Here is a 25,330-nt window from a genome sequence, read left to right on the forward strand (position 1 = left end):
GCAAGTTTTGGCCATGTGGTCTGCAGACTCACAGCATTTGAAGCAGACTTTGTACTCCCTGATCAGTGCCTTCCTTTCACCCAAGGGCTTCTTTCGGAATTCTCTGCACTTATTCAGAGAATGCGAGGTCTTGTGCAGTGGACAAATGGGTTCTTCCTTCGCTTTCTGAGGTTGATGTAGAGCACTCTTAGACGGCTTTACATCGGAGTTCCTTGTTGACAGGGGAATGACCTCTGTGCTATGCACTGACACAGCGGCTGTTCCTCTTGCGGCCTGCACTGGGCTCTTGATCGGACCAAGGCTTTGATTGGTTTTTCTGCTGGCATAGGTTCTTCGTATTGTAAAACCTTTATTTCGTGGATCATTGTACCTCTTCGACATGTGGGCAACAAATTCTTGAAGGGCGGCGAAGGGTGGTTCTCTGCCAAGGTTCTTTGCCCTGTAATTATTAGCTAGCTCGATCCATGCATCAATCAGTTTCATTGGCAGTTTTTCAACGATAGACCTTTGTGTCTTATACAGGTCGAGACAGCTAAGTCCCGGCAAGGTGGGATCCATTTGTGCTGATCGTAGCTGTGTAAGGAGATCAGAGAAGTTCCATAGTTCTTCAGGGTTACTGAGATCCATGGCAGGGAAGTTGTCGACCCGCTCTAGGAATGAGGATTCTGTCATCGTAGCTGCCCCATACCGCTCATCAAGTATTTCCCATGATAGCTTGAGGGCTTCGACTGGCTCGTACATTTTTGCTGCGTAGACCCCCTTTACTGCTTGTACTGATTGTGGGCCTAGCCATGTGAACATATGACCGAGTTCCTCGACTGGTTCCAGTCGTTCGCCTTTAATGGCATTTACAAACAGAAGCTTCCATAGCATGTAATCTATGCCTGATTTGTCGGAGAACTTGTGTACTCCCCTATGTGCCAGGTCCATCCTTCTCCAGGATGTTGCAGTATCCTTTTGGACTTCAGAAGAGTTATACAATGGGGGTGGTGGCAAGGTTCGCCCTACTGCGTTGGCTAGGGCAGGATTAAGTGCCAACGCTGGCTGGTAGTTCCCTACAGAGTGTTTATGGCCAATTTCATCTTTCCATGCCACAGGTGATGATAGGTCCTTTTTCTGGCAGGCAAGTGGAGTACCTCCATTGGGCTGGACGTCGGCACTCGGAACGCCTGGCAGGTTTGGCTGGAACTCCTTAGCCTCCACTCTGAGGTGGTGTCTCATGGTTGTTTGCGGGCTTGGCTCCAGAGATGCCTTCATTGCTGCTGAAGGAGTACTCTGGTTGCCCCGAATGTCTTCATTTGCCGGGGTAGGTCGTGCATTTTCAAAGGAGGAGTTTCGTGGTCTAGATCTTACGATATCTGCTGTCTGAGTAATTCGTAGAGCCGGTGGGTGAAGTTCTCCTCTTTGTCCCTGCTGTGGGGAGTTCTGGTCCTCAACATAGGCTTTGACACGCTCATCCGAGTCCTCCTCCTCTAACTGTCCAGGATTGAAGTTGAGTGAAGCGTGTTCAGCCGCCGCCTCTAAAGCTTCAGCCAGTGTTACTTTTCCCAGTGTCTCTTTTTCATACTTCAAATAGTCTAGTCTGGCCTGAACTTTGGCCATTTCTTCCTGTTTTCTGGCCTGAACTTTGGCCATTTCTTCCTTCAGCAATTGTTCTTCCTTTGCCACTCTCAAGGTTGCTTTGGCCACTGCAGCTTCGGCTCGTGCCTCTGCGGCCCGGGCAGCGAAACTCCTCGCTGTGGAGGCTCTGGATGAATGGCTGTGATGGGAAGATGCTTTGGAAGGATGGAAGGAACCTGAGGCAGAAGATTGTTGTGAAACACTGCTACCCTGCCGAGACCGGGATGACTTGTAAGAGGGGACCACTTGTGACCGATGGGATTATGCGTGTGAGCGATGGGTTGCTTTGGATTGGGCCTTCTCACTCGCAGCTTTCTTGAAAGAATGAGCAATAGATGCATGTGAGCGTTGGGGTGAGGAGGCTTTCTTCCTTGATGTGCCTTTCGCCTGGAGCGCCGTGTGGAAGGAGTCCTTACAACTTTGAAATATTTTCCTACGTTCCGCACTCAACATCTCTAAGCGTTGCATGTCCCCCACGAGTTCTGGGTCTTCTAGCTGCTGCTGGATGTTGACAAGATGGCTTTCAGAAGTCTTCCATTGCTTATAAAGCTCATCCATTTCATTCACCAACGTACGGATGCAGCCCTGTGAAAGCTCATCCACGGGCCTGTTGCAGATCTGTTGCAACTTCTCCCAATACCTTTTGTTGCGACGATAATGCTTGTCCCAATCTTCCTTCAGGCTTGACTGCATAATACCAGTGAGCTTCCTGTGCTGCCTGAGGTCATAGGTTCTCTGATGAGCTTCAGCCTCTTTGGAATTTTGGACATTCACTTCTGGAATTGTGTCGAGGTTGGGTGATGGAAGGGTCATCATTCCTGATGAATCATATGCTTCTGCCATGATTGGATAAGACTCCACGGCCTCCGATGCTTCAGGTGTGTCAAGATTAGCTGGGAGGTTCAACTCTGCTGACTTATTAGAGGTCTCAGCCATGACTGGGAAACTTGGGGAACTTCCTGCAAACTTTAGGAGATGTTGTTGCAGTTCGCCTGTTGACCTCTGGGGTGCGCTGCAAACTCTAGGAGATGTTGATGCAGTTCGCCTGTTGACTGCTGGGGTGCGTTGCAAACTCTAGGAGACGTTGTTGCAGTTTGCCTGTTGACCGCTGGGGTGCGTTGCAAACTCTAGGAGACGTCGTTGCAGTTTGCCTGTTGTCCACTGGGGTGCGTTGCAAACTTTAGGAGACGTTGTTGCAGTTCGCCTGTTGACCTCTGGGGTGCGCTGTAAACTCTAGGGGATGTCGATGCAGTTCACCTGTTGACTGCTGGGGTGCGTTGCAAACTCTAGGAGACGTTGTTGCAGTTTGCCTGTTGACCGCTGGGGTGCGTTGCAAACTCTAGGAGACGTCGTTGCAGTTTGCCTGTTGTCCACTGGGGTGCGTTGCAAACTTTAGGAGACGTTGTTGCAGTTTGCCTGTTGACCGCTGGGGTGCGTTGCAAACTCTAGGAGACGTCGTTGCAGTTTGCCTGTTGTCCACTGGGGTGCATTGCAAACTTTAGGAGACGTTGTTGCAGTTTGCCTGTTGACCACTGGGGGTGCAGTACACCTTTGGCCACTAGGGTGCTGTTACCTAACTAATGCTTGGGTTAAACTGGTTTCAGCGTGTTCCTTTGTATAGAGCTGCAAAGCAACTGTCCTATTTGAAGACCCTAAGAGGCTTTCCTCGACTTGGGTTCCTTTGGGCTTTAGTTGCTTGCCCTGTAAAGGGGATTTAGCTTTCCAGTATTTTATTCAAGCAAGATTCAAAGCAACAGCATGCACTGTGGCTGGATTGTTTCTTTTCAAATGCACATTGAGTGGTCAGGCTGGGAAGCAACTTGTATCATGCAAATTCAATCTCCAAAGAGCCTAGGTGGCTCGGATTACTTCGTGTTAAAATAAGGCTTTTCGTTTTACTGACGAAGTAAACTTCTAAACAACATACACACAAACTTTGCAAAGGTGATTGAAACATGCAGCCCTGGGCCCCTTTATGGCAGGGCAGTCTTCTTAGCTAGCCCAAGAATTGTCTTTCTCTTTCTGTCCTTTTACTGCCAAAGGTGATTCAAACATGCAGCCCCTGGGCCTCTTTATGGCAGGGCAATCTTCTTAGCTAGCACAAGAACTGTCTTTCTTCTTCTGCCTTTTACCGCTGAGCAGAATACTTCACTCAGGCAAAGAGAAGGAAAGCAAGTTTTGTCACTTTCATGGCTAAGCAAAGGTCTCAATTAGATGCAAACAAAGTCCTTTTATAAGTTGTGCACAGAGAAGAGATGCATTTTCACTCAAACAGAATGTCCATCAATACTCCAAAAGAAAGGGAGGGGTCCAGGCATCTACATCCTTTTACTGTTCTGTTCCCCAGGCATCTGGCTCCACTGGGAACAGGCAGATAAACTCTAGCAAACAGGTTTTCATGCAGATTATATTTATTTGGGAATCCTTGAACACATAAGACTTACAATCATAGTGAGTCCAGGTGAGGTGCATCCATATTTCATAATCTGTCCCATTTCCTAGTGTAAAAGGATGGTAGTTCTGACTCCCTGTTCAGAAAGCATGTTCTCTCCTCTGAGGTAATTCAACATATGGCCAGGTCTTTGTTCTAAAATCCCGGCAGAGAGCCTCAGTGGCCAATCAGACACACAGATAAGGTCACATGTCATGGACTACATTTCCCATAATGCGATCTCTCACTACATCTCCCACAATGCAATCTCTTAAGGAGACAGCTCTTAATTCTTAAGGTAACTACTTACCGCAACTCACTATCTGTAACAGCACAGGGCAGTTATAATATATGCACCCCAAGAACGGCACACATTACATCTTTGCTCCACAAGATGCGTTCATTGCCAGTTTCCTTCTGGGTCCAATAGAGGGTGCTGTTTTTGACCTTTGAAGCCCTTCATGGAATGAGACCCCCTCTTCCGATTACATCTGCCACCCCACCAGCTCTAACAGAAGAGGTATGTTGTGGGTCTTGGCTGTTAAGGCGCCACATGTAATGGGGCCCAGGAGATGGGCCTTTTCTGCTGTGGTAGCCATCCTTGATATCCTTCCAGGAGTCTCTTAAAATATGGTTTTGGGAATGGGATTAGGGATCTCAAGGAACTGGCTGCATTGCTGATCACATCAAATCCTTCATTCTAGCCAATTAATAATAAAATGACTCAATAAAAATTGCACAATGTTTTTAAACTATTGGGATAACATTCATATTTTAATAAAGAATTCTTTTAATAAAGATTCTCAAAATGAATATAAAAATTAAACCAGAGACTTTTCTTTTAGGAGTAATGGACAAAGAACTTGCAAAAATAGCTTTCTTTTAACAGCGATAACTTTATAAAACAAAGATAACTTCATTGTTATCCATGTCGACAGCAGTGAGAATGGGCCAGATTAAGTGCTTTAATCAAAGAAAAAAAATACATCCAATTTTCTTTCTACTTGGAAACCACTTCTGGATTCTGTGGTTGGGGTAGAAAAATATGATACATTGAGTTTGGATTTTGTTGATTAGAAAAATTTTCTTCTTATAGAAATGGCTAATACATATTAAGTTTGCAAAAGTAAAAGGTTGAGGTTCTAATGTTATTATTTTTATTCAAGTGTATGGAAGAGAACACACAATATTATTACTTGAGAGGTAATAAAGAACTGCCACTGCTTTCATAGCTAAGAAGGTTTATTATCTCCCACCCCACATTTACCGTTTCAGCTAAGAAGAAACCAAATGCTGCCATCTTCCTCCCACCTTCCAAAGACCACCACTGATTAAGGGGGATGTCGTTGATTTTAAGATAAGATTTTTTTCCTTTTTCTGAGTTTTCCCTTTGGAGGCAACGTAAATAGAGAACAATGGGAGCACGATGGGACTCAACATGCTGAATTGCTTTCTCCTTTTTTGAGCCGAGGAGCTGTTGAAGCTGCACAAGGCTTTCACAAACTGCTGAAAACAGGCTGCAAATGCAGGCATATCTTTTTGACACGCCTGGAGGCACTGAGGGACTGGGGTTTTTTGTCAACTTCAAGTGGTGGGGGGAAGCACCATCTGCCATGTTGAGTCGGACCCTTTTGGCAGTCACCATCAGCCATTTTAAGTTGACTGCAGGGAGCCTTCCACCATTTTAGGGACTGCAGGCAGCCCATTTGTAACTCTGTATCGTCCATTAAAGAGAGATTCTTTAGGCAGGCACTGCTGTGGCCTCCAAACTCCGGCACCCCAACTTTGGCCTGGAGCTGATAAGAACTTGATCCCTGAATATGAGAGAGATGCTTTTCCCTTTGCAAAGGAGCTTCTTTGCCCACCAGGAAATAGGAAACACCAAGAAATTCAGGCAAAACATAAAACCTTCATTAAGGGCTGTGTGTGAGAGAGAGCCGTCTGTCCAGAACGTTGCTACCAGCTGTGCTGTTTTTGTCCTGTCTCTTCAAGGCCTCTCCCCAGGAAGAGTACAACAAAATGGCCAGTAAAAGTTGTGCTGTGAAAGGACTGAGGGTGTGGGGAAAGAAGGTGTGTATTTTTGTGTGGAAGTAAAGCGGTTAGAAAGGGGTGTTTTTCTGTAGCAGAACTCACAGTGAGGAATGCAGGTTGGAGTAGCTGTGGAAAAGTGTGAGGAGTGTGTGTGTGTGTGTTGTCTAGGGACCTGTGTTATTGTTGGCTCTTACAGAATAACAGGACCTTGGAGATCATCCAGTCCAACCCCCTACTCAGGCAGGAAACCCTAGACCACTTATATGTCGCGAGTCCACCAAATTGGGTATATAGTTAAAAGAACCTGTGACGGGCCGAAATCTTTTTATCAGTTACAGAAACAAATCCAAACCTTTGGTATATGTGATATGTCAGAAAGCAAGAGATAAAACAATAAAAGAGATGGATTAAATGCAAAACTTGAACAATAGAAAACGACGATTCTAGAGGGCATTCAACAAGTGGCAAACCAGGGGTGAAATGCTCCCGGTTCGGACCGGATCACCCGATCCGGTAGCGCTGGAGGCGGGTGGTTCAGAGACCCAGTAGCAAAAATCCCTGCCCCCACCCCCATGCCTAGCTGAGCCACACAATCATCAGAGGCTTTTTTTTTTTTTACTTTAAAAAGCATATTTTCTACCACCTCTTCGGCAGAAAAAATGTTTTTAAAAGTAAAAAAAAAAGCTTCTGATGATCGCACGGCTCAGCTGCGATCATCAAAGGCTTTTAAAAGAAAAAAAGCCTCTGCTGATCAGGCAACTCAGCTGGGATCGTCAGCGCCTTTTGAAAGCATTTTTTTTACAACCTCTTCACCGAAGAGGTTGTAGAAAAAATGGTTTTAAAAGTTTTAAAAAAAAATTGGCCACACCCACCCAGTCACTTTACCCCCCCACACCCACAGAACTGGTAGTATCAAATTTTAGATTTCATCACTGTGGCAAACCGTATGGTCTACATATTCCCTTTTCTAGATCAATTTGTATCTTGCTTAATGCTTGCAAGTACTGTATATCCAAGGTCTTCCAGAAGACATTTTCTGTTGTGTAGTTACTGAGGAAGAAAGTTCTGATACCAAAAGAAACGGCCTTGGCTAAGGAGACAAAAACATGCTTCCTTAAATTAGACTTTCTGGTTTTGTTTTGTTTTCAAGGCATTTTGCTTCTCATCCAAGAAGCTTCTTCAGCTCTGACTGGATGAGGAGGAATGGAAGGATTTATACACCTTGCAGACAGTTGGATGTTTGTGTTCTTTTAGCAAGTTGTTAAGGTCACCTGGAAATTTATCATCAGGGTCACCTGAGTGATGCAAATGGGTGTGGAGCCTTCTTGGAACTGTTGAAAGGACTGTGTTGTAGATTGGAGATAGCTGATGTCGTAACCCTCCTTCCATTTTCTCCTTCCAAATCCTTCCATTCCCCACCATCCAGTCAGAGTTGAAGAAGCTTCTTGGATGAGAAGCAAAACATCTTCAAAGGAAAACTGGAAAGTCCAGTTGCCTCTTGAAAAAGCGCCTTTGGGACAACCATGACCTGGATGACTGAGAATCTCCATAGACATTATGCTTCCTTAACGTAAAAAAAAAAGAGAGAGAGAGATCCAGCCTGCCACGTAAAAAGCACAAATATCTCCTTTTAAAATGCTAATAATGAAGCTTAAAATCCCAGGCAAAAGCATTTATTTTCAGTAAACAGTTTTGTCAATCTTTACAATATATGTACAGTTGTTAAGGAAGTGGCAGCCTGGCTATGAAATCGATCTTGTTAGGAAATAATTATTACCTGACTTCTTGGGTTGGCAATATATAAACCCTCAATATAGCTTTAAGACTGCTGTATTGCATCATACTGTGTCCTGATTGGTTAGCTCTGTAGCCAATCTCCTTGAGAGGAAGCTAGAAACATGGTTTGTTTTCTCTTTGTTGTTCTTGCTCTGATATCTCTGTATGCTACTGTTTGCAAATCCAGAAGAACTGTTTATTGTGAATGACTACGACGACTGGTAAGAAGACTTTGTTATTGGATTATCCCTGGACTGTCGTTTTGCTATCTCCTGCTTTATACATGTATGACCTGGACTGTTTATTGGACTGTGCCTTACTATTTCCTGAAAGGAAACACAACTCAGTGTATCTGTGTGTTGGCTGTGTTTATTCGTAACTACTCTCAATCGCTTTCATGTGCACACCCTTGCTACTTAAGGGTTACTCTGCGAATTCCTTAACATATCTCTTGTTCCCTTTTTCTACAGCATGAAAATCCATAAATGACAATCTTGAAAAATTTAGTGTTTGAAAGCTATACTTGGTATATTAATTATTTATCAAACTTTGGAGGATCAAACAAATGGTCAACTTTAATCTTTAAAAACATTGAAATACATTAACTACTTCAATGCATAAATCTCAAAACGCACGCTTCTTTTTTAAAAGAAATAATTTTTTGGAAGGTTCTATTATACATTATATCAGATATGTTAAACGTGATCGCATTGTGGGTCGGCTCATGACGGATTATGACGTTTTTTGCCTTTGCAGAGCCGGGGTGGGCGTGGCCTGTGTGTGACGCATCCGGCCCATGGGCCGCCAGTTTGACAGGCCTGTGTTATACATACTATCTATTATACAACTAATAAAAAAAATAGATGGGAAAAAAAGTCCCCTTTCAACCCAAGCAAGTATGATGGAGATTAACAGTTTCTCAATCACCCTTAAAGTAAAACCAGCAACTCTTCATCCTATTACTCCCCTCTCCCCATTTCCTCTGAATCCTTCTCTAAAACCTGTTACTCAGCAGGAGCCCATTAAAGGTCATCTGAAATCCCAACATAGCTGCTACAAGCTATGTTACAAAGATATTACGAGCCCCACAAGCCAGTTTGGTCTAGTGGTGAAGGCAGCAGGCTAGAAAGTGACTGTGAGTTCAAGTCCTGTGTCAGCCATGGAAGCCAGCTGGGTGACCTTGGGCCAGTCCCTCCCTCTCAGCCCAGCTCACCTCACAGGGTTGTCCTTGTTGTGGGGAAAATAGGAGGATGAAGGTGTGTTGGGTATCTTTGATACCTTCAGCAGGATATATATAATTAAATAAATATCTACTAAACCCAGAGTTGAGTCCTTTTGATCCCAGAATTATAAAAATATAAGATTTTCTTTCTTCCTCTGTTCCTCAATTAAAAAAGCAATGGTTACTGATTTGATGATAAAAGCCATCACAAAACACCCAAAATATATCCTGGTTCCAGCATGTTGGAAGGTCCTGAAAAGCTCCTCCTGAGAGTCTGGCCTAATTTAGAAGAAGGCTGATCCCATTTTCTCTCCTCTCCTCATGCTGGGAGTGTCCACTCATGCTGCCAAGGGTGAGTCAGGGAGGGAGCAGGGTCAGTCTGGGAGGGAGCCCAGAGGAGGAATCCCACCGCCCAGGCTGAGGGATCAGCAAAGATCAGCCCAGTGAAGGAGCAGAAGCCTCAAGAGAGGGAACAGCCGGGTGGGATTTTCAGAATTGCAGGAGGGGAGGGGCAGGGCTGGGACTGGCTCCTGAGAGGGGTGAGAACCTGCCCCACAAGTTATACAACACGTATCAATATCCCCCCTCAAATACAAGTGGAAATGGATTCATGGCCTCCAGAGAGTCCAGGTCTTCCCTTCAGCATCTGGAGGGAGGGATTCCCAGATGGGAACAAGGAGGGGAGAGAATCCCCCTCTCCATCCATGACTGCAGGACCCTCAGGAAGTCCCTCTTTTGTCCCTCTTTCCCTCCTTGCACTGGGAACCCTCTGATCTCCTCTTTGCAGGTCTCTCAGCCTCCTGACCCAAGATAGTCAGATCGTGAGAGGGGTCTGGCCACAGTCTGGCCTTGCTGGATAAGAGTTTGGGGGCAGGCAGACCCTCCCCCATAGTCCCAATTCCCCCCCCCCCCAATTCCTCCCCTTGCAGTGGTTGAGATGAACAGGAGAGAGAAGAGGGATTTCCCAATCTATGTTCCTCATCCACTGGTCATTTGAGGTCAAGCCCCCCCCTCCCTCTCCCCCCATGCAGCCTCCAGAGGGGGAAACTCACGTGCGAGGGAGCAGCTAAATGACCTGGTTGCTTCCTGCATTGGAGAGAAAGACGCCGAGTGAGTCTCTGCCTTGTCTGGATCCTCTGAGGAGGACAAATCTCTCTCTTCACCATTCAACCTCTGCAGGTTCATGAACTTCTCAGAGGACGTCTGACTTTTTATTTATTTATTTATTATTAAATATCTGTGTCACCCATCTCGCCCAGGTAACTCTAGGAAGTTTACAGTAAAATTCAATAAAATGCCATGTAGAATATTTAAAACAGTAAATAAAAACCAGATTCCCCCATCAGATCATGTCGCCTTTGTCTGACAAGAAGATCACATCCGGAGTTTATTGACCACTGTCTTGAGATGGGTCCAGGATGGTCTGGGAGAGGCCCATGTCCACCATGGAGGCCATGAACCCCTGGGCTGCTTCCGAGGCCAAACCCAGATGTGGCAGATTGAAGTCTCCCAGGACCATAATCCTGGGCAAGTCCATGCCCACCCTGAGGTGGCCCCCAGCAATTGAGGCAGGGAGGTGGCCATGCAGCAGGGAGGCTGGTAAGGTAGCAACAAGCCCAACTGGTCCAGTGAGCCCAGCTTCAGAAACAGGGAGTCACAACCAGAATCGTGGAGTGGGAGCATCCTGAGTGCCAGAAGAGATTCTCAGATGACCACTGTAAACCCACCAATCTTGGCTGGGATCTTGGTTGGGGCCAAACCCTAAACCCAGCTGGGCACATCTCTGAAAGAGGGAATCCCCCCCCCAACCCTTCCACAGTCAGTCACGTCTCAGCTATGCCACCAGAAGAGTCTCTAACCACTGGGAATCATGGCATCGCAAGTGGTTTCCCCATTTCTCCTCAAAGAATTGAGGGCTCTTTCCTCCAATGGGGGCCAAGGCTCCACCATGCAGTCTGTGGGCTGCCTCCTCTGCCTGAATCCAACAGGGAGAGTTTCCCTTCTCCTCTGCAGGATGAACCAGTGCAAGGAAAGTGAATTTTGTGACAGCCGGCCGGTTTTCATGCCTATGGCAGGACTAGAACTCACCGTCAACCCAGTTAGACTCACTTGGTGCCCTCAACACTAAACCAAACTGACTCTTTTAATTATTTCACTAGAACTGGACATAGAGGGAACCCAGGGAGGATGAATTGGGGGGGGGCTTTAAAAAGGGGGGCCTCTCCCTCTTTTCATCTTTCCATGCACCCAAAGGCTTGCAAAGGGACAGAATGGCTCATGTAGGAGCAGCAGCAGCTCCCTCCGACTTACCCTGGCCTGAACTGTTGGATCCTTTGTCACTTGCTGGAAAAGAAAGAAAGATAAAGAGGGTGAGAAAGTTGCTCTCTTGGCTTATAGGTGGAGAAGCTCAACTTTTTCTGGCTCCAGCTCCCTCCCTCCCTCCCTCCCTCCCTCCCTCTCTCTCTCACACACAATCAAAGACTCACAAACACATGGAGAGAGTTTGGATCAAACAGCTTTGGCTAAAAGGCATCGGAAAGAATTCTTAAAATGTATGTGTAGATCACACAAAGCCAGAAGGCAGGGCTGACTTAAAAAGATGCAGATGGATCCAAAGTTTCTTTTTCTTACCAGTTCGTACTTAGTGAGCCTTGTGATGGGAGACCAAGAGGAGATCAGGCGGCATCCCCCAAAGCTCCTTTTCTCTCAAAATGCCCCCCCCCGTTGACCCCTAATTTTATGGAGCTTCTGACTCTCCTTTGGCCAAGCCTTCCCTTGCTGCCTACTTGGGAAGCAGAGCATGTTCTCAGTCAGAGGGACCTTCCACCAGCCGGGTCTTCTCATCGTCTTGAAGGTTCCTTCTCCCAGATGTTTCTCCTGGAGGACTCCACTCCCACTAACACCCTAGCTCAGTGGTGGATTCCTACCGGTTTGCTCCGGATCTTGCTAACCGGTAGTAGTGGCGGTGGGAGGCTCCACCCACCCGTCATCACAGACATTCAGTGCATGTGCAGAAGCGCTGCACGCATGCAGAAGGACTGTACGCGCTCCCAATGTAAAACAATAATAAAAGTAAGTGTAACCCATCCCTGGCCTAGCTGTAATGAAAAGGGGGCCCATCTTCCCCGGCCTCTTCGAAGGAAGAGGAAGATAGCACACACAAACATACATACACACACCCCTCTCAATTAATGGTGCCTCTGGTCCCTGCTCTAAATCGGAGATTACATGTAAAGAGGACAAGTCACTCATTTGGTGCTACTCTGTAGACATCTTGACGTCTCTCTGCAAGGATAAAAATCAGTGAAAGCTCAAAAGAAGCCACCAGAGATCATCCAAACTCCCCCTCCTTAGGAGAAAGAACCCCAGGAGATACTTCACAGTCACTTTGTCCCATGAACAAAGACAGAAAGATCTTCAAAATACAAATCTATCTCCTGATTTGCCCCAAGAGAGACCTGCTCCCTCTGAGATGGATGGAGGGGAACTGGGGGAAGCAGCAGCAGCAACTGGGAGGGGAGGAAGGTTTCCATGGAAATCCTTCTCTGCTGCTCTTTGACCAAAGCCTTTGAAAAGGACGGAACTGCGATGCCCCTTCCCAGCTCAGAAGAAGACAGGACTGCCTGAATCTCAGACTCAGCTGAATTGAGACTGGAGTCCCAGCAAGAGGCTGAGATCTCAGATGCTCCCCAAGAGGGCTGGGAAAACAGGACTTCTGAAGCTGATAAGTTTCCCAAAGGGAGAGACTTGGAGGGAATCTCCCCATTTTCCTTCCATCACCCCCCCCCCCCTTAGAAAAGATACTTACTGAAGAATACCAGGAGGATCCCAGCAATCACACCCACCGGGACAAGAGCAGCCGCAACGTAGCCGATGATGAGCCCCAGGTTGGATTTTGAATCTGTTGGTTCCGAAGATAGATAGATAGATAGATAATTTTATTTCTATACCGCCCCTCTCCCAAAGGACTCGGGGCGGTGTACAGCCAGGTAAAAACACAATATAAATATCACAATTTAAATTTAAAAATTATTAAAAGTATTACATTTAAGACCAATTAACTAAAAAACCCAAGAATTTAAGAACTCCAAATTTAAAACTCAATTTATGAAGCTAGCCCTGCCTGTCGGAAGAGCAGGGTCTTAAGAGCACAGCGGAAAACTCGGAGGTCAGAGATCTTGCGTATGTCCGGGGGCAGTTCATTCCAAAGGGCAGGGGCTCCCACAGAGAAAGAGCAGATCATTGACGGAGAACCCCAAACAATCCTCCCAATCAGGGAAGAGACCTAAAGAAGTGAATGCTGGAAATACCCAAAATTAAAAACTCCAAGGGTTCATTTTTGTGTCCTTCTCAAGGTAAGATGAAGACGCCTTGCTAACTGTTGTTAGAGGACGTGTCCTCATGACGCTGCCTCCTTCTCACCCCAGCCCAGCATGAAGGCAACTGAATTCATCTTTGGCTTTTCCACTCAAAAACAGCCGTTTGCCACCTTGTGACTCTTAGCAGCTTGCAAAACAAAAACTTCACCAACACAATAATATCAACAAAATTTGTTAAAACAAAAACATTTTTGTTGTTTTTATAGGCTGCTCCAATAAGCCATGACTCTGAGTGGAATTGGGCAGATCTGTACGCTTTTTTCTTCAGTTTGAATGTTTGCATTTTATTATTTCAGGTAAAATAGTTCATATCTCCTAGACTTTTTTTTTAAATATATACTTTCATTTTCCTTGGCCAGTCCAGGAATAACAAAAAATTATAATTTGTGCTTCCAGAACTTTAGCATGAAAAATGGAATATGGTGATAAGCAGCTTCTGGATGGTCCCACAAATGGCAGAAATAGAATAACGGAGTCACAGAGTTGGAAGGGACCTTGGAGGTCTTCCAGTCCAACCCCCTGCTCATTCCAGAGGCCCTCTACCCTTCCAGACAAGTGGCTCTCCAGTCTCTTCTGAAACGTTTCTGGTGATGGAGCAGCCACAACTTCTGAAGGGAAGCCATTCCACTGATGAATTGTTCTCCCTGTCAGGAAATTTCTCCTCAGTTCTAGGTTGCTTCTCTCCTTGTTTAGTTTCCACCCACTGCTTCTTGTCCTGCCCTCAGGGGCTTTGGAGAATAGCTTGACTCCCTCTTCTTTGTGGCAGCCCCTGAGATATTGGAACGTATCATGTCTCCCCTAGTCCTTCTTTTCATTAAACTAGAAATGCCCAATTCCTGCAACTGCTCTTCATATATTTTAGCCTCCAGGCTCCTGATCATCTTTCTTGCTCTTCTCTGCACTCTTTCCAGAGTCTCAACATCTTTTCTATATCGTGGCGACCAAAACTGGATGAAGAATTCCAAGTATGGTCTTAGCAAAGTATCATAAATTGGTATTGCTTGGGGGAGGGGGGGCAGGTTTGAGGAGGGAACTTCAAATTTAAATTTCTCTTGCACAAAATTCAGAATTCCCATTGAATAGCAATCATGCCACTTGTGAATTGATGCTTGCTATAAACAACCAGAAAAATAAAAGAAATATTTTATTTTCCCTGGGATATCAGCATAACAATTACATTTGAATATTTCTTGTATCGTGGTGACAATCATCAATAAAAAAATTAGAATTTGAATTTTGCAAATTTGGACGTCCATGTAAAAAACATTAGGGACGCTTATGAGAGAGGGATCTTTTCCTTGGGTTTTATGCTGAGCCTCGGGAATTCATGTATCGTATCATAAAATAATGTGCAACTTCTTTCTTAGAGCAGCAACACAGAGTGACCTTTTGACCTTTAAAGCAGGAAATCCTGTTAGTCTCTAATGAGAAAAAACTGAGACTTTGGTACTTTCTTTTCTGACTCCTGAAGCATCAGTCCAGCTACTCTCTGCATTTCCTGAACTCAGCTGCAGTTCATCCGTTTTAATCAGAATTTGCCTTCAGAAAAGGGGCTACCAGACTCCTGATTCTTCTACTTTAGGAACTGTAAACAAAAGGAAATCTCTTTCTGGTGCTCAGCATAACTGCTGCTTTTCTGCTGGGGGCAAGAAACAGGGAAGGCCTCAGAGAGGATCTAAGGGCATTTCATCAGGATCGGCCAAGTATTGTGATGGGAGTCTGTAGTTTCCATCACCTAAAGCCAGTTCTATGGTCTGGTCCCTGCAGCTTCACCAACCTCAAACTCTAGAAAAACCAGTGGATTAAAGCTCAGGTATGTTCACACCTGGACACAATTGGGGTCAGATTTCTCTCCCACAACCCTCCAGCCTGCCAAAGAGCCCAGCCTTCTCCTCCCTGCAGCCTCTCACCCTTCAGTTCCAAGTCCAGAGGCTCCTGCAGGCTGTCATGTTCCACGTGGCATCGATAGTGGTCTCTCTCTTTGGGATCAATCTTGACACTGATCCAGTAGTGGTAGGTCCCATCCGCATTGGGGGCCACAGACTCATGGAGGGTGTCCTGTAGCCAGACCTCCCCGTCCCTCGTCCAGGAGGCATCGATCTCCCTGGGGTAGAAGCCGTGGACCTGGCAGATGTGCGTCTCCATCCCATCGTCCACCTCTGTCCTGCTGCTCACCGTCACCTTTGGGGTCTCTGCAGAAACGGCACCCCCAGAATTAACTCTGAGCCCCTCCAGAGCCTGGAAGGTGGATGAGAAACTTGCACATTTACAAGTTTTATTGGTCCCCCCCCCCCCATTTCCCCACATCTTTTTTGAACAGAGTATTGGCCGTTTCTTGTCTTATACAATTAATTAAATTCAAATATATTTTACTCAATTACAATTCTTGCCAAAATCTTCTCCCCCCCCACTTTTTTATCATATCTCACTATTTCTATGCTTACTTACATACACGATATCTTCATTTGCCCTTACATTCTAATTTTACTATTTATTCATGTTTATTCCCTTTTATTCTTTAACAATTCATTCTTTATCTTAATATATTTGTATTTGTTCGGGGTTGCCTTTCTTCCATTTCCTCTTTTTTATTGTGCAGCAATCTTTCTCCTCCAACCTACCATCTCGCTCTTTTCTTTCTTTCCTACTTTCTCTCCTCCTCCTCCTCTTCTCTTATCTACTTCCCCTCCCCTTCTCCTTCTCCTCCTCTCTTCCCCTCTCTCCTACTCTAATTTCCCTTCCCTTCAGTCCGTGGATGAGAAACTTAGAGGGGCAGGAAATCTCCCACCACTTTGTTTTAACCCAAAGATTTAAATTCCACACTTGCAGCGTCTCCAAGAGTTTCAGGAAATGCTCCAAATCTGGAAAACGCTCAATCACAAGAACTCCTGGTTTTGAGCCCTTCCCAGGCAGAGGTGGGTTTCAGCAGGTTCTGAGCAGTTTTGGAGAACCGGTAGCGGAAATTTTGAGTGGTTCGGAGAACCGGTAGTAAAAATTCTGACTGGCTCTGCCCCTACCTGTTCTCTGCCTCCCAAGTCCCAGCTGATTGGGAGGAAATGGGGGTTTTACAGTAACCTTCCCCTGGAGTGGGGTGGGAATGGAGATTTTACAATATCCTTCCCCTGCCACACCCACCAAGCCACACCCACAGAACTGGTAGTAAAAATTTTTGAAACCCACCACTGTTCCCAGGGACTCAACCTGAAAAACCTCCAGAAGCAAATTGAAGGTCCAAGAAAGTTCCTCTCTGATTGCTTTGAACTCTGACTGATCTTGGGCTGCTCCCTTCAGGGGAGGGATAGCGCAGATGCTCTTTTAAGTTCCCTTAAAGACGACAACAACATAGAAGTTTCTCCCTACTTTTTGCATCCTCTTCTGCTCCCCTGAACCTGAGGCTCCTCCAAGCCTCTTTCCAAGGGAAGAGAGATCAAAGGGAATCTCACACAGACCAATTTGGAAAAGAGATTTTGTCTCTGAAAGGGGGGAGGAGAGAGAGATTGATGCCAATGGAAGAGAGAGAAGGTCCTCCCCAGGCTGGGATGGGCTGTGGGCAATCATCGGGGGGGGGGGGGGGAGATGGATTCCTCCATTGATCCTAATTTCATCCAACTGATCCTGGAGGGATTAAGGACCCCAGGGGGGAATCGGTAGACCTAGGGGAGAGGAATGGTCTATATCAGTGATGGTTAACCTTTTTGGTGCCCCCGTGACAGACCCCCAAAATGCAATGTGAGTGCTCCCCGCGCATGCGCCCTGGGCCCCGTTTTGGCTTCCGGGTTGGTGCAGGAGGCTTTTCAGGCCCAAAACGGGGTGGGGGGGGGAGGCAGCTAGGACTCGATGAGGGAGAAACTGTGGAGATCACATCCTAGCTTTCTCCTGCTTTCCTGCCTTCTCCAATCTTTACAGTTTCTCCCCCATCGAATCCTAGCTGCCTCCTGCCTTCCATGCCTCCTCCAATCTTTGCAGTTTCTTCCCGATCGCGTCCTAGCTTTCTCCTGCCTTCCTGCCACGGAGAGGCACCTGCAGAGGGTGGAACCTGCAGAGATCGGGGATATAAATCAAATTAAAAAAAAAAAAAGGCCCCACCCCCGTGCACATACGTGGCAGAGACCCGAAGACCAGCTGGCAGGTGGGAGGTGCACGCATGTGCTTTGGAGCTGGGCTGGGGCGACGGCTGGCATGCCCGCAGTAAGGGCTCTGCGTGCCACCTGTGACACGCGTGCCATAGGTTCGCCATCATGGGTCTATATGGTAAAGTAATAAAAAATTCTAGGAAACGATTGTAACGTGAGCCGCCCTGTGGGGTGAGGGGTGTTCCTGAAGGTGGGGAGGGGGTTGTTTTGAGAAAGGCTCACTGAGAATTGTGGGAACCTGTTTGAGGTTTGACAGAAACTTTGCTCCCCCCACCGTCCTGGAAAGGAAAGAAAAGAACCCCTCATCCATGGCCTTCTTTGCCCAAGTGGGGGCACTGAGAATGTCTTATTAATGGTAGAAGTGGCGCCCTCTAGTGGTGGGGGTGGGAGATGCACCATCAGGTACAAGGCAGGGAGGGAACCCCTTATGGGGATGTGGGGAGAAGCAGAGTTAATGGGGGGAAATTAAAGGTGCCCACCACACTTGACTACAGTTTGGCTAGTGGAAGTTTCACTGAATAGCCCCAAATGGTTGCCTCATTGTGGGCAGTGAACAGGACACCACTAAGTGATTGTCCTGCCTGATCCACCCAGGCAGCTGCCAGGCAGAGGCTGCATTTCCTGGTCCATTGAATGGCTGCCTGGCAATGAGAACCAAACGGGGCTTCCCATGTCTTGGAGAGAGGCTGAAAGGGGGAGGATTCCCACCAGGGCAAACAAGCTCCAGACCAGGGACCCAAAGGGGCTGAATGTGTACAAGAGATCCGGCCATAAAGGAGGAAAGTCCAGTCTGCATTCAGATGCTCACCTGTCCTCAGCAGCGTCTCATTCCCGTAGGACAAGTACTTCTCCAGCCACTCAATGCAGATTTCCTCCAGGTAGGTCTTCTGTCCCTGATTCCATCCTAGATCAGCGTCCCATTTCCTCTGGGTGATCCGGGCCAGGGGATCGGGAGCCACCCAGGTGAGGGTCTCCTTGTCAAACGTGATGAAGGTCTTCCCTTCGTAGCCATATTGGTTAAACCCTCCTTTGCTCCCGTCTCCCCAGAGCTCACAGCCATACATGTTCTGCCATGTGTGCAGGCCTAAAAGATAGACAGGAGGATGGTTTGGGGAGTCCCAAAGATAGATGGAGCTGCCTCCCTCCCTGCAGGGACTTTGACAGAGGCACTGAGACCCCCATTTCCTCCCTAGCTTTCAAGGAAAAGAAACCCCCATCACTAACCGCCCTTCTCTCCTCCCTCTACCTGCCTCCCTGCATTTCCCCCCCTCCCCCCAGTACAGAGTCCCTGAAGCTCCCCAGGAAATGGGAATCTGGAAAAGCCAGCAGAGGATCCCAAGAGAGACTGAGAAAAGAAGGAGTGGTAAGAGAAACGGAGGGACGGAGATCCTTCCATCTTTCTTTCTGCTGTTCCTCTGGGGGAGGTGGGGGGGAGGAAGGGATCCCTGAGAGGGAATCTGAAGCCTGAATCTGCGGCTGCAAAAGGGACTGAGAATGTCGTGGTCTCAAAGAGGATCTGGTTGATCTATCCAAAAGCTTGCAGGGATCCCTCTGTGACCATAAATCTTGGTCTACGTTCAGAAATAGCACCAAGTCACAAGGGCTGGTTCCCACATTGTGTTAACCAGAAACAAACCATGGTTTAGTGCAATATGGGAATGAAGCCTCGAAGGGCCACAAAGGAATATTTTCCTTAGCAACAGCAGCAAGTGGCCCAGTCTCATCTGGAGACCCAAAGGGTTATTGACCTTTGAAATGAAGTTTGAAGTTCACAGTCTCTACAAGGCCCTGGAGAAGATATTTCAACTTCAAGTGAACAGAATCTTGGATTTAAAAGAAAACTAAATGTTTGAAAAAACCAAAAGCAAACCCTGAAATGTTCCTACTCCTGTTTGGGCTTGAGAGGGAGTAAGGATGCCAGGAACTCTCAAATCTAATGGAAAACCTCCTGTAAGTAGAGTTGAACTAAACTGACCAGTTCTTTCCCTCCCTTTCCACACCCAGGATTGACAGGTGAGGGATCCTTTCTCTGCATCTTCTGCTCAGCCTGAGAACTTCCCTTTGGAGGAAGAGGAAGATCCTAGTGAGCTGCAGTCTGATCCTGCCCTCGAGAGGAGATTCCCTGATCTGCCCATGGGAAAAAGAGTTGTGGATTTCTGTCCAAGATTAATCTCCTGCCATTCACAGGAAGGCCCTGAACATGTGGCTGCAGTTTTCAACTTCTGAGAAGAAGCTCTGTCGTACTTCAGAAGCATCAAAAGCTAAGACAGAAACTGTCTTCTTTCAGTTGAAGATGAAATTTTCAATTTCAATTTCAATTTAATTCAATTTATATGCCGCCCCTCTCCGAAGACTCAGGGCAGCTCACAATACATTTAAAATCCTAATAAAAACATTTAAAAATTAAAAACATTAAAACTCATTCATACCATTCATGGCCGGATCTTGCCAGATCGCAAGAGCGAGATCAACGGCCCCAGGCCTGCCAGAATAGCCAGGTCTTCACTGCTTTTCGGAAGGCCAATAGGGTGGGGATGTCCAGACCTCAGGAGGTAACTGGTTCCAGAGAGCTGGGGCAACCACAGAGAAGGCCCTCCCCTGCAGGCCCTCCAGCAGACATTGTTTAGCTGATGGGACCCGGAGGAAACCCACTCTGTGGGATCTTACCGGTCGCTGGGAGCTATGCGGTAGAAGGCGGTCTCAAAGACAACCTGGCCCTGAGCCATGTAGGGCTTTAAAGGTAATAACCAACACCTTGAATTGTGACCGGACAACAATAGGGAGCCAGTGCAGCTCGCAGAGAATTGGTGTAATGTGCACCCACGACAGCTTGCACGGCTGCGTTCTGGACCAACTGTAGTCTCCGAACACTTTTCAAGGGGAGCCCCATGTAGAGCGCATTGCAATAATCTAACCGTGAGGTGACAAGGGCATGAGTGACTGTGAGGAGAGCCTCCTGATCCAAGTAGGGTCGCAATTGGTGCACCAGGCGAACCTGTGCAAAGGTCCCCCTAGCCACAGCTGTCAGATGTTGCTCTAATCCTAGGAGGACACCCAAATTGCGAGCCCGTTCTGAGGGGGACTATTTCTCCCCCACCCCCAGAACCAAGGATGGACAGTCAACATAGTCTTTAGGAGACAATACCCACAGCCATTCGGTCTTGTCTGGGTTAAGTCTGAGCCTGTTGACTCCCATCCAGACCCTCACAGCCTCCAGGCACCGGCACATCACATCCACTGCATCACTGAATTGACGCAGGGTAGAGATATACAGCTGGGTATCATCAGCGTATTGCTGATACCTCACCCCGTGTCATCGGATGATCTCACCCAGCGGCTTCATGTAGATGTTAAATAGGAGGGGAGAGAGGACCGAGCCCTGAGGCACCCCGCAAACGAGGGGCCTAGGGGTCGACCTCTGTCCTCCTACCAACACCGACTATGACGGACCAGAGAGATAGGAGGGGAACCACCGTAACATGGTGCCTCCCACTCCCAGCTCCCTTAGTCGTCCCAGAAGGATACCATGGTCAATGGTATTGAAAGCCGCTGAGAGATCAAGTAGCACCAAGATGGAGGAATGACCCACATCTCAGGCTCACCAGAGATCATCCATCAGCGTGACCAAAGCAGTTTCCGTGCTGTAGCCAGGCCTGAAGCCAGACTGAAAAGGGTCTAGATAATCCGTTTCCTCCAATGACCGCAGGAGTTGAAGTGCCACCACTTTCTCTACAACCTTTCCCACAAAGGGTAGGTTGGAGACTGGACGAAAGTTCTTTAATTCTGCTAGATCCAGGGAAGGCTTCTTGAGGAGGGGCCTTACAACCACTTCCTTTAATGGTTGCGGGAAGGCCCCTTCCCTCAAGGACGCGTTAACTAAAGCCTGGAGCCAGCCTCGTGTCACCTCCCTGCTGGCCGAAACCACCCAGGAGGGGCACAGGTCCAACAAACAAGTGGAGGAACTCATCGCTCCTACAGCCTTGTCCACTTCCTCAGGAGTCACAGGCTCAAACTCATCCCACACAATGGGACTAAGACCTGTCCCCGTCATCTCGGTCGGAATTGCCCAATCAGAGTCCAGGTCCATCCGAATCTGAGCAACTTTATCCGACAGAAACTGCACAAACTCCTCAGCTCTACCCTGCAAGGGCTCCTCCACTCCCCCTACATTAAGGAGGGAGCAAGTCACCCTAAATAGGGCGGCTGGGCACGAATCCGCGGATGCAATAAGTGCAGAAAAATGCGAACATTTTGTTGCCCATATTGCCACTAAAAAAGTCCTAATAAAGGCTCTTAAGAGTGTTCGGTCAGATTCAGAGTTACTGGTCCTCCAGCGTCGCTCTAGACGTCTCTTCTGGCGCTTCATCTCCCGGAGCTTCTCGATAAACGAGGGAGCTTTCCTGGATCCACTGCCATGGAGAGGTCGCAAAGGCGCAATCCAGTCCAGTGCCCCAGATGCCACCCTATTCCAGGCAGCCACCAGGGACTCAGCCGGACTGTGAACATGGGAGTCAGGTATCTCCCCAAGCTCCTTCTGGAACCCTTCAGGATCCATTAGGTGCCTGGGGCGGTACCACTTAATCGGTTCCGCCTCCCTGCGATGGAGGAGTAGCGTCCTGAAGTCTAACCTTAGCAGGAAATGATCTGACCACGACAAGGGAGAAGCATCTATACCCTTTAATTCCAGATCATATCTCCACTGCCCTGAAAGAAACAGCAGGTCAAGTGTGTGTCCCCCCCTACCCAATGAGTCAGACCCTGAATTACTTGGGTCAGATCCATGGTTGTCATGGAAGCCATGAACTCCTGAGCCGCATCTGAGGATTCACCAAGTGACGGCAAATTGAAGTCCCCCAGTATCATAAGCCTGGGGAACTCCACCGTCAGCCCAGCTACCGCCTCTAGCAGCACAGGCAGGGCTGTTGTAACGCAGCTGGGAGGCAGGTACATCAGCAACAAGCCCAACTGAACCCCTGAGTCCAATCTCAAAAGGAGAGGATCACACCCAACAATCTCAGGGGAAGGGATCCTGCGAGGAAATGTGTTTTTATCTCATGTTTGGCACAGAACTGAATATCTCTGCAACAAATCGAAAAGGCAAGTTTCATTTTTTTTTATTATTAGCGGAAGAACACTATTAATGCATCTCTACAGGTCTATCCATGAAACAATTCCGGCCTATCTCTGAGGCTGGATGTTCAGGGGTTTCCTGAGGCCTGAAAAATAGTTCAAGGTTTCCTCCAGGGTCAAAAGGTGCAGAAAAGCTGCTTTAGAGAGGCTAAAATATATTTACCTTAGAACTGCCATGAAAAATATCAAAAATCACTTCTTGGTGTCTTTTTTCTTCATTTTCTTCAATCGGTTTTTTCCTTTGATTTCTTTCTTTTATCTCCTTTACTTTATGTTACCTTCTATTAGTTTTTATCTCTTGTTCAAAAGGTTTAATACAAATTATATTTAAAAATTTAAAAGGTGCACAGGATGTGAGGGATCATTAAATTAGTATTGAAATCACAAAAGCTAATGTCAGAAAGCCTTGGCATAAATCAAGGGTGCAGCCACATCTGGAATATTGTGAGCAGTTTCTGGTCACCAGACCTCCGAAAAGGGAGGAGGGAGCCTGGGAAGGTCCAGAGGAGGCGACTCAGGTGATGGGAGGGAGGAAGCAGCCTCCCTTTGAGGAAAGGTTGGGACATTTGGGGCTGTTGAGCCTGGAAAGGAGGCTCCCCTCCACTCTGGCCGGTCTCCTTCCTCCTTCCTCCACCAGGGGGAGCCCTCTGGGTCCAGCTCTGCTCCCGTGAGAGGCCAGCAGGGGGCCTGGAGGGATCTGGGGAGACCCTCAGGGATCAGGGGCAGAACTGGCAGAGCTCTGGGGGTCACCTGTAGAGGGGGAGGGGCAAGGAAAGGGGGGAAGAATTGGGGGGGCTGCAGCTCCTTGGGATGAAAGGAGGGAAAATGGCTCCTGTTTGTGGAGAAGCTTTTCCTCAGCCAAAAGCAGCCTCTCTTTACACACACATTTGCTTGCAGACCCCCCCAAATAAGGTTCCTTGGAGGTGAATCTTGTCCCCCAAAGATGGCAGAAGGGGGGGGCTGCAGAAGAAAGAGTCTCCCCCCCTCCAGGGCAGCCCCACCAAGAGGGCCGTGCAGGAGTTCAGCCTGAGGGACCAAGGATGGGAAGCCATGAAGGCTCTGAGAGACTCTGGAAGGGCCCCAAATGGAGGTTTCTTTCTTTTCCGTCTCTTCCCCATGAAGATTGGGAGGATCCTGGCCCTGAGATCCCCCCCCCACGAAAGCCCCCAGCCCCCCATTTGGTCCTCCCGGCCTCTCCTTCCAACTGGAGGGTGAGAAGGAGCTCCTGGCATTTGGGCCCCACTCGCCCCTCCAAAAAGGGGGAGAAGGAAAGGGATCTAGTCTCCCCAGGTGGATCTGCACTCGATCCCTCATTTCTCTGGGGTGGAAACAGACAGAAGGAGGAGGACCTGCTTCCCCCAGGATTTAATTAGGATCCACCTGCCTGTTTTTTTTGGGGGGGGATCTGTAATTCCCTTCCTCCCCCACAGCAGGGGATCCACCAAGGCCAGATCCTCCATCTTTCATGGGGGGAGGGGAGATTTCGGTCCCTTTTTACCTCAGTTTATATCCATATCCATATCAACATTCAGAAAGACAGAAGGATAAATTTAAACATCTTTTTATTAACTGCACTTGGCAGAAAATGTCAGCTATGGAGGGAAGAAGCTTATATTGATTTTTTTAAAAAAGAATAAACATATAAAAAATGACTTTTTAAAAGGTGTGGAGGCAGCCTTTCCCTTTGAAGGGACCCATTTCTTTCTCCCCCCTCTGGTTCCTGGGGAGGGGATTATGGGGCCAGAGGAGCCACCAGACCCATCACTCACCTTCACTCTGATTGTAGCGATTCCTCAGAATCTCCAGGTTTTCTCTGGACGCCTCCTCAGAGTCACGTACTCCCTGGGTCTGAGTGTCCCAGTATTGGGGATTGTCCTTCCCAAACTTCTCCATCCAGGAGATTCGAGGCTTCACCCTCTGGCTGTGGCTGTCATAGGAACTGAAGAGTTGATCATCCACAAATCCCAGAGCGACAAAGTGGGGCAGCCCCTGACTGGGCTCTGAGATGGAGGTGAAGAAATACTTCATGGAGTGGGAGGAGGCGCCTGGAAGGGAGCCAGAGGGGAAAAGTTAGGGGGCTTCAGCCAAGGACCCTGATCCCATGGAGGCTCCCATCTGAGGCTCTGGGGAGAAAGAAGGAAGAAGAGGAAGAGGAGAGTTGGGGGGCAGAGGAGGAAGGAAGGAAGGAAGGAAGGGGGAGATGGTGGAAGAAGAGGCAGGAGATGGAAATGAGGGAGTGATTGAAAGGGGAAAAAAGGAGCTTCTGGAAGGACTGAAGGGTTGGAGGGAAGGGAAGGTGGGGGAGGGGTGAGAGAGGAGGGGAGGGTCCCCCAAAACTTTACCTGCCCCAATTGTGCCCTCCCCCCTTCCAGCAAGGCCTCCCTCAAACCCCCTTCTGGGTTGCTCAGCCTCTGCCCCAAGGAAGCTGCAATGGCTGCACAGGTAAAAGGGGGGATTGCACCCTCCCAGAAGCTCAAAAGCAGCAGGAAACCCCCCCTGGTCCCCCCTCCTTTCCATTCACAGAACAAAAAAAAACACCATCCTGACTTCACTGAAGGCCAACCTGGACTGTTAATAGGTGCAGATTTGGGGAGGGATTTTATAAAAT

The 25,330-nt window shown here is 47.8% G+C and overlaps 1 protein-coding gene across 4 annotated transcripts; it reads right to left on the reverse strand.

Moving 5' to 3' along the window:
* Positions 1-3,648: 3,648 nt before the first annotated feature.
* On the reverse strand, positions 3,649-24,777 carry LOC139311807 (major histocompatibility complex class I-related gene protein-like). 4 transcript variants are annotated; one of them, XM_070936329.1, is made up of 7 exons: positions 24,492-24,762; positions 18,401-18,676; positions 15,370-15,651; positions 12,889-12,981; positions 11,391-11,423; positions 10,133-10,166; positions 9,273-9,423 (listed from the first exon to the last, which is right to left on the reverse strand). In XM_070936329.1, the coding sequence occupies exons 1-6, from the start codon at positions 24,748-24,750 to the stop codon at positions 10,147-10,149; spliced, it is 963 nt and encodes a 320-aa protein (XP_070792430.1). In that variant the 5' UTR covers positions 24,751-24,762; the 3' UTR covers positions 9,273-9,423; positions 10,133-10,146. The 4 variants fall into 4 exon arrangements, with proteins under 4 accessions (XP_070792431.1, XP_070792428.1, XP_070792430.1 ...); XM_070936330.1 differs by lacking the exons at positions 9,273-9,423; positions 10,133-10,166 and adding an exon at positions 3,649-3,766 and having other exon boundaries at positions 24,492-24,777; XM_070936327.1 differs by lacking the exons at positions 9,273-9,423; positions 10,133-10,166 and adding an exon at positions 3,649-3,766 and having other exon boundaries at positions 12,889-12,990.
* Positions 24,778-25,330: the final 553 nt, after the last annotated feature.

The sequence above is a fragment of the Pituophis catenifer genome, unplaced genomic scaffold (assembly GCF_029215685.1).
Source record: "Pituophis catenifer annectens isolate HBS135680 unplaced genomic scaffold, rPitCat1.0.hap2 SCAF_2, whole genome shotgun sequence".
Classification (NCBI taxonomy): Eukaryota; Metazoa; Chordata; class Lepidosauria; order Squamata; family Colubridae; genus Pituophis; species Pituophis catenifer.

What these genes read in the sequence shown, in the direction of transcription:
- LOC139311807 (XM_070936327.1), bottom strand. Translation starts at nt 24,750, where the DNA reads ATGAAGTATTTCTTCACCTCCATCTCAGAGCCCAGTCAGGGGCTGCCC. An exon ending in TCGCTACAATCAGAGTGAAG is followed by an intron (nt 18,677 to 24,491) that starts GTGAGTGATGGG and finishes TCTATCTTTTAG; the next exon opens with GCCTGCACACATGGCAGAAC. An exon ending in TGAGACGCTGCTGAGGACAG is followed by an intron (nt 15,652 to 18,400) that starts GTGAGCATCTGA and finishes CCGTTTCTGCAG; the next exon opens with AGACCCCAAAGGTGACGGTG.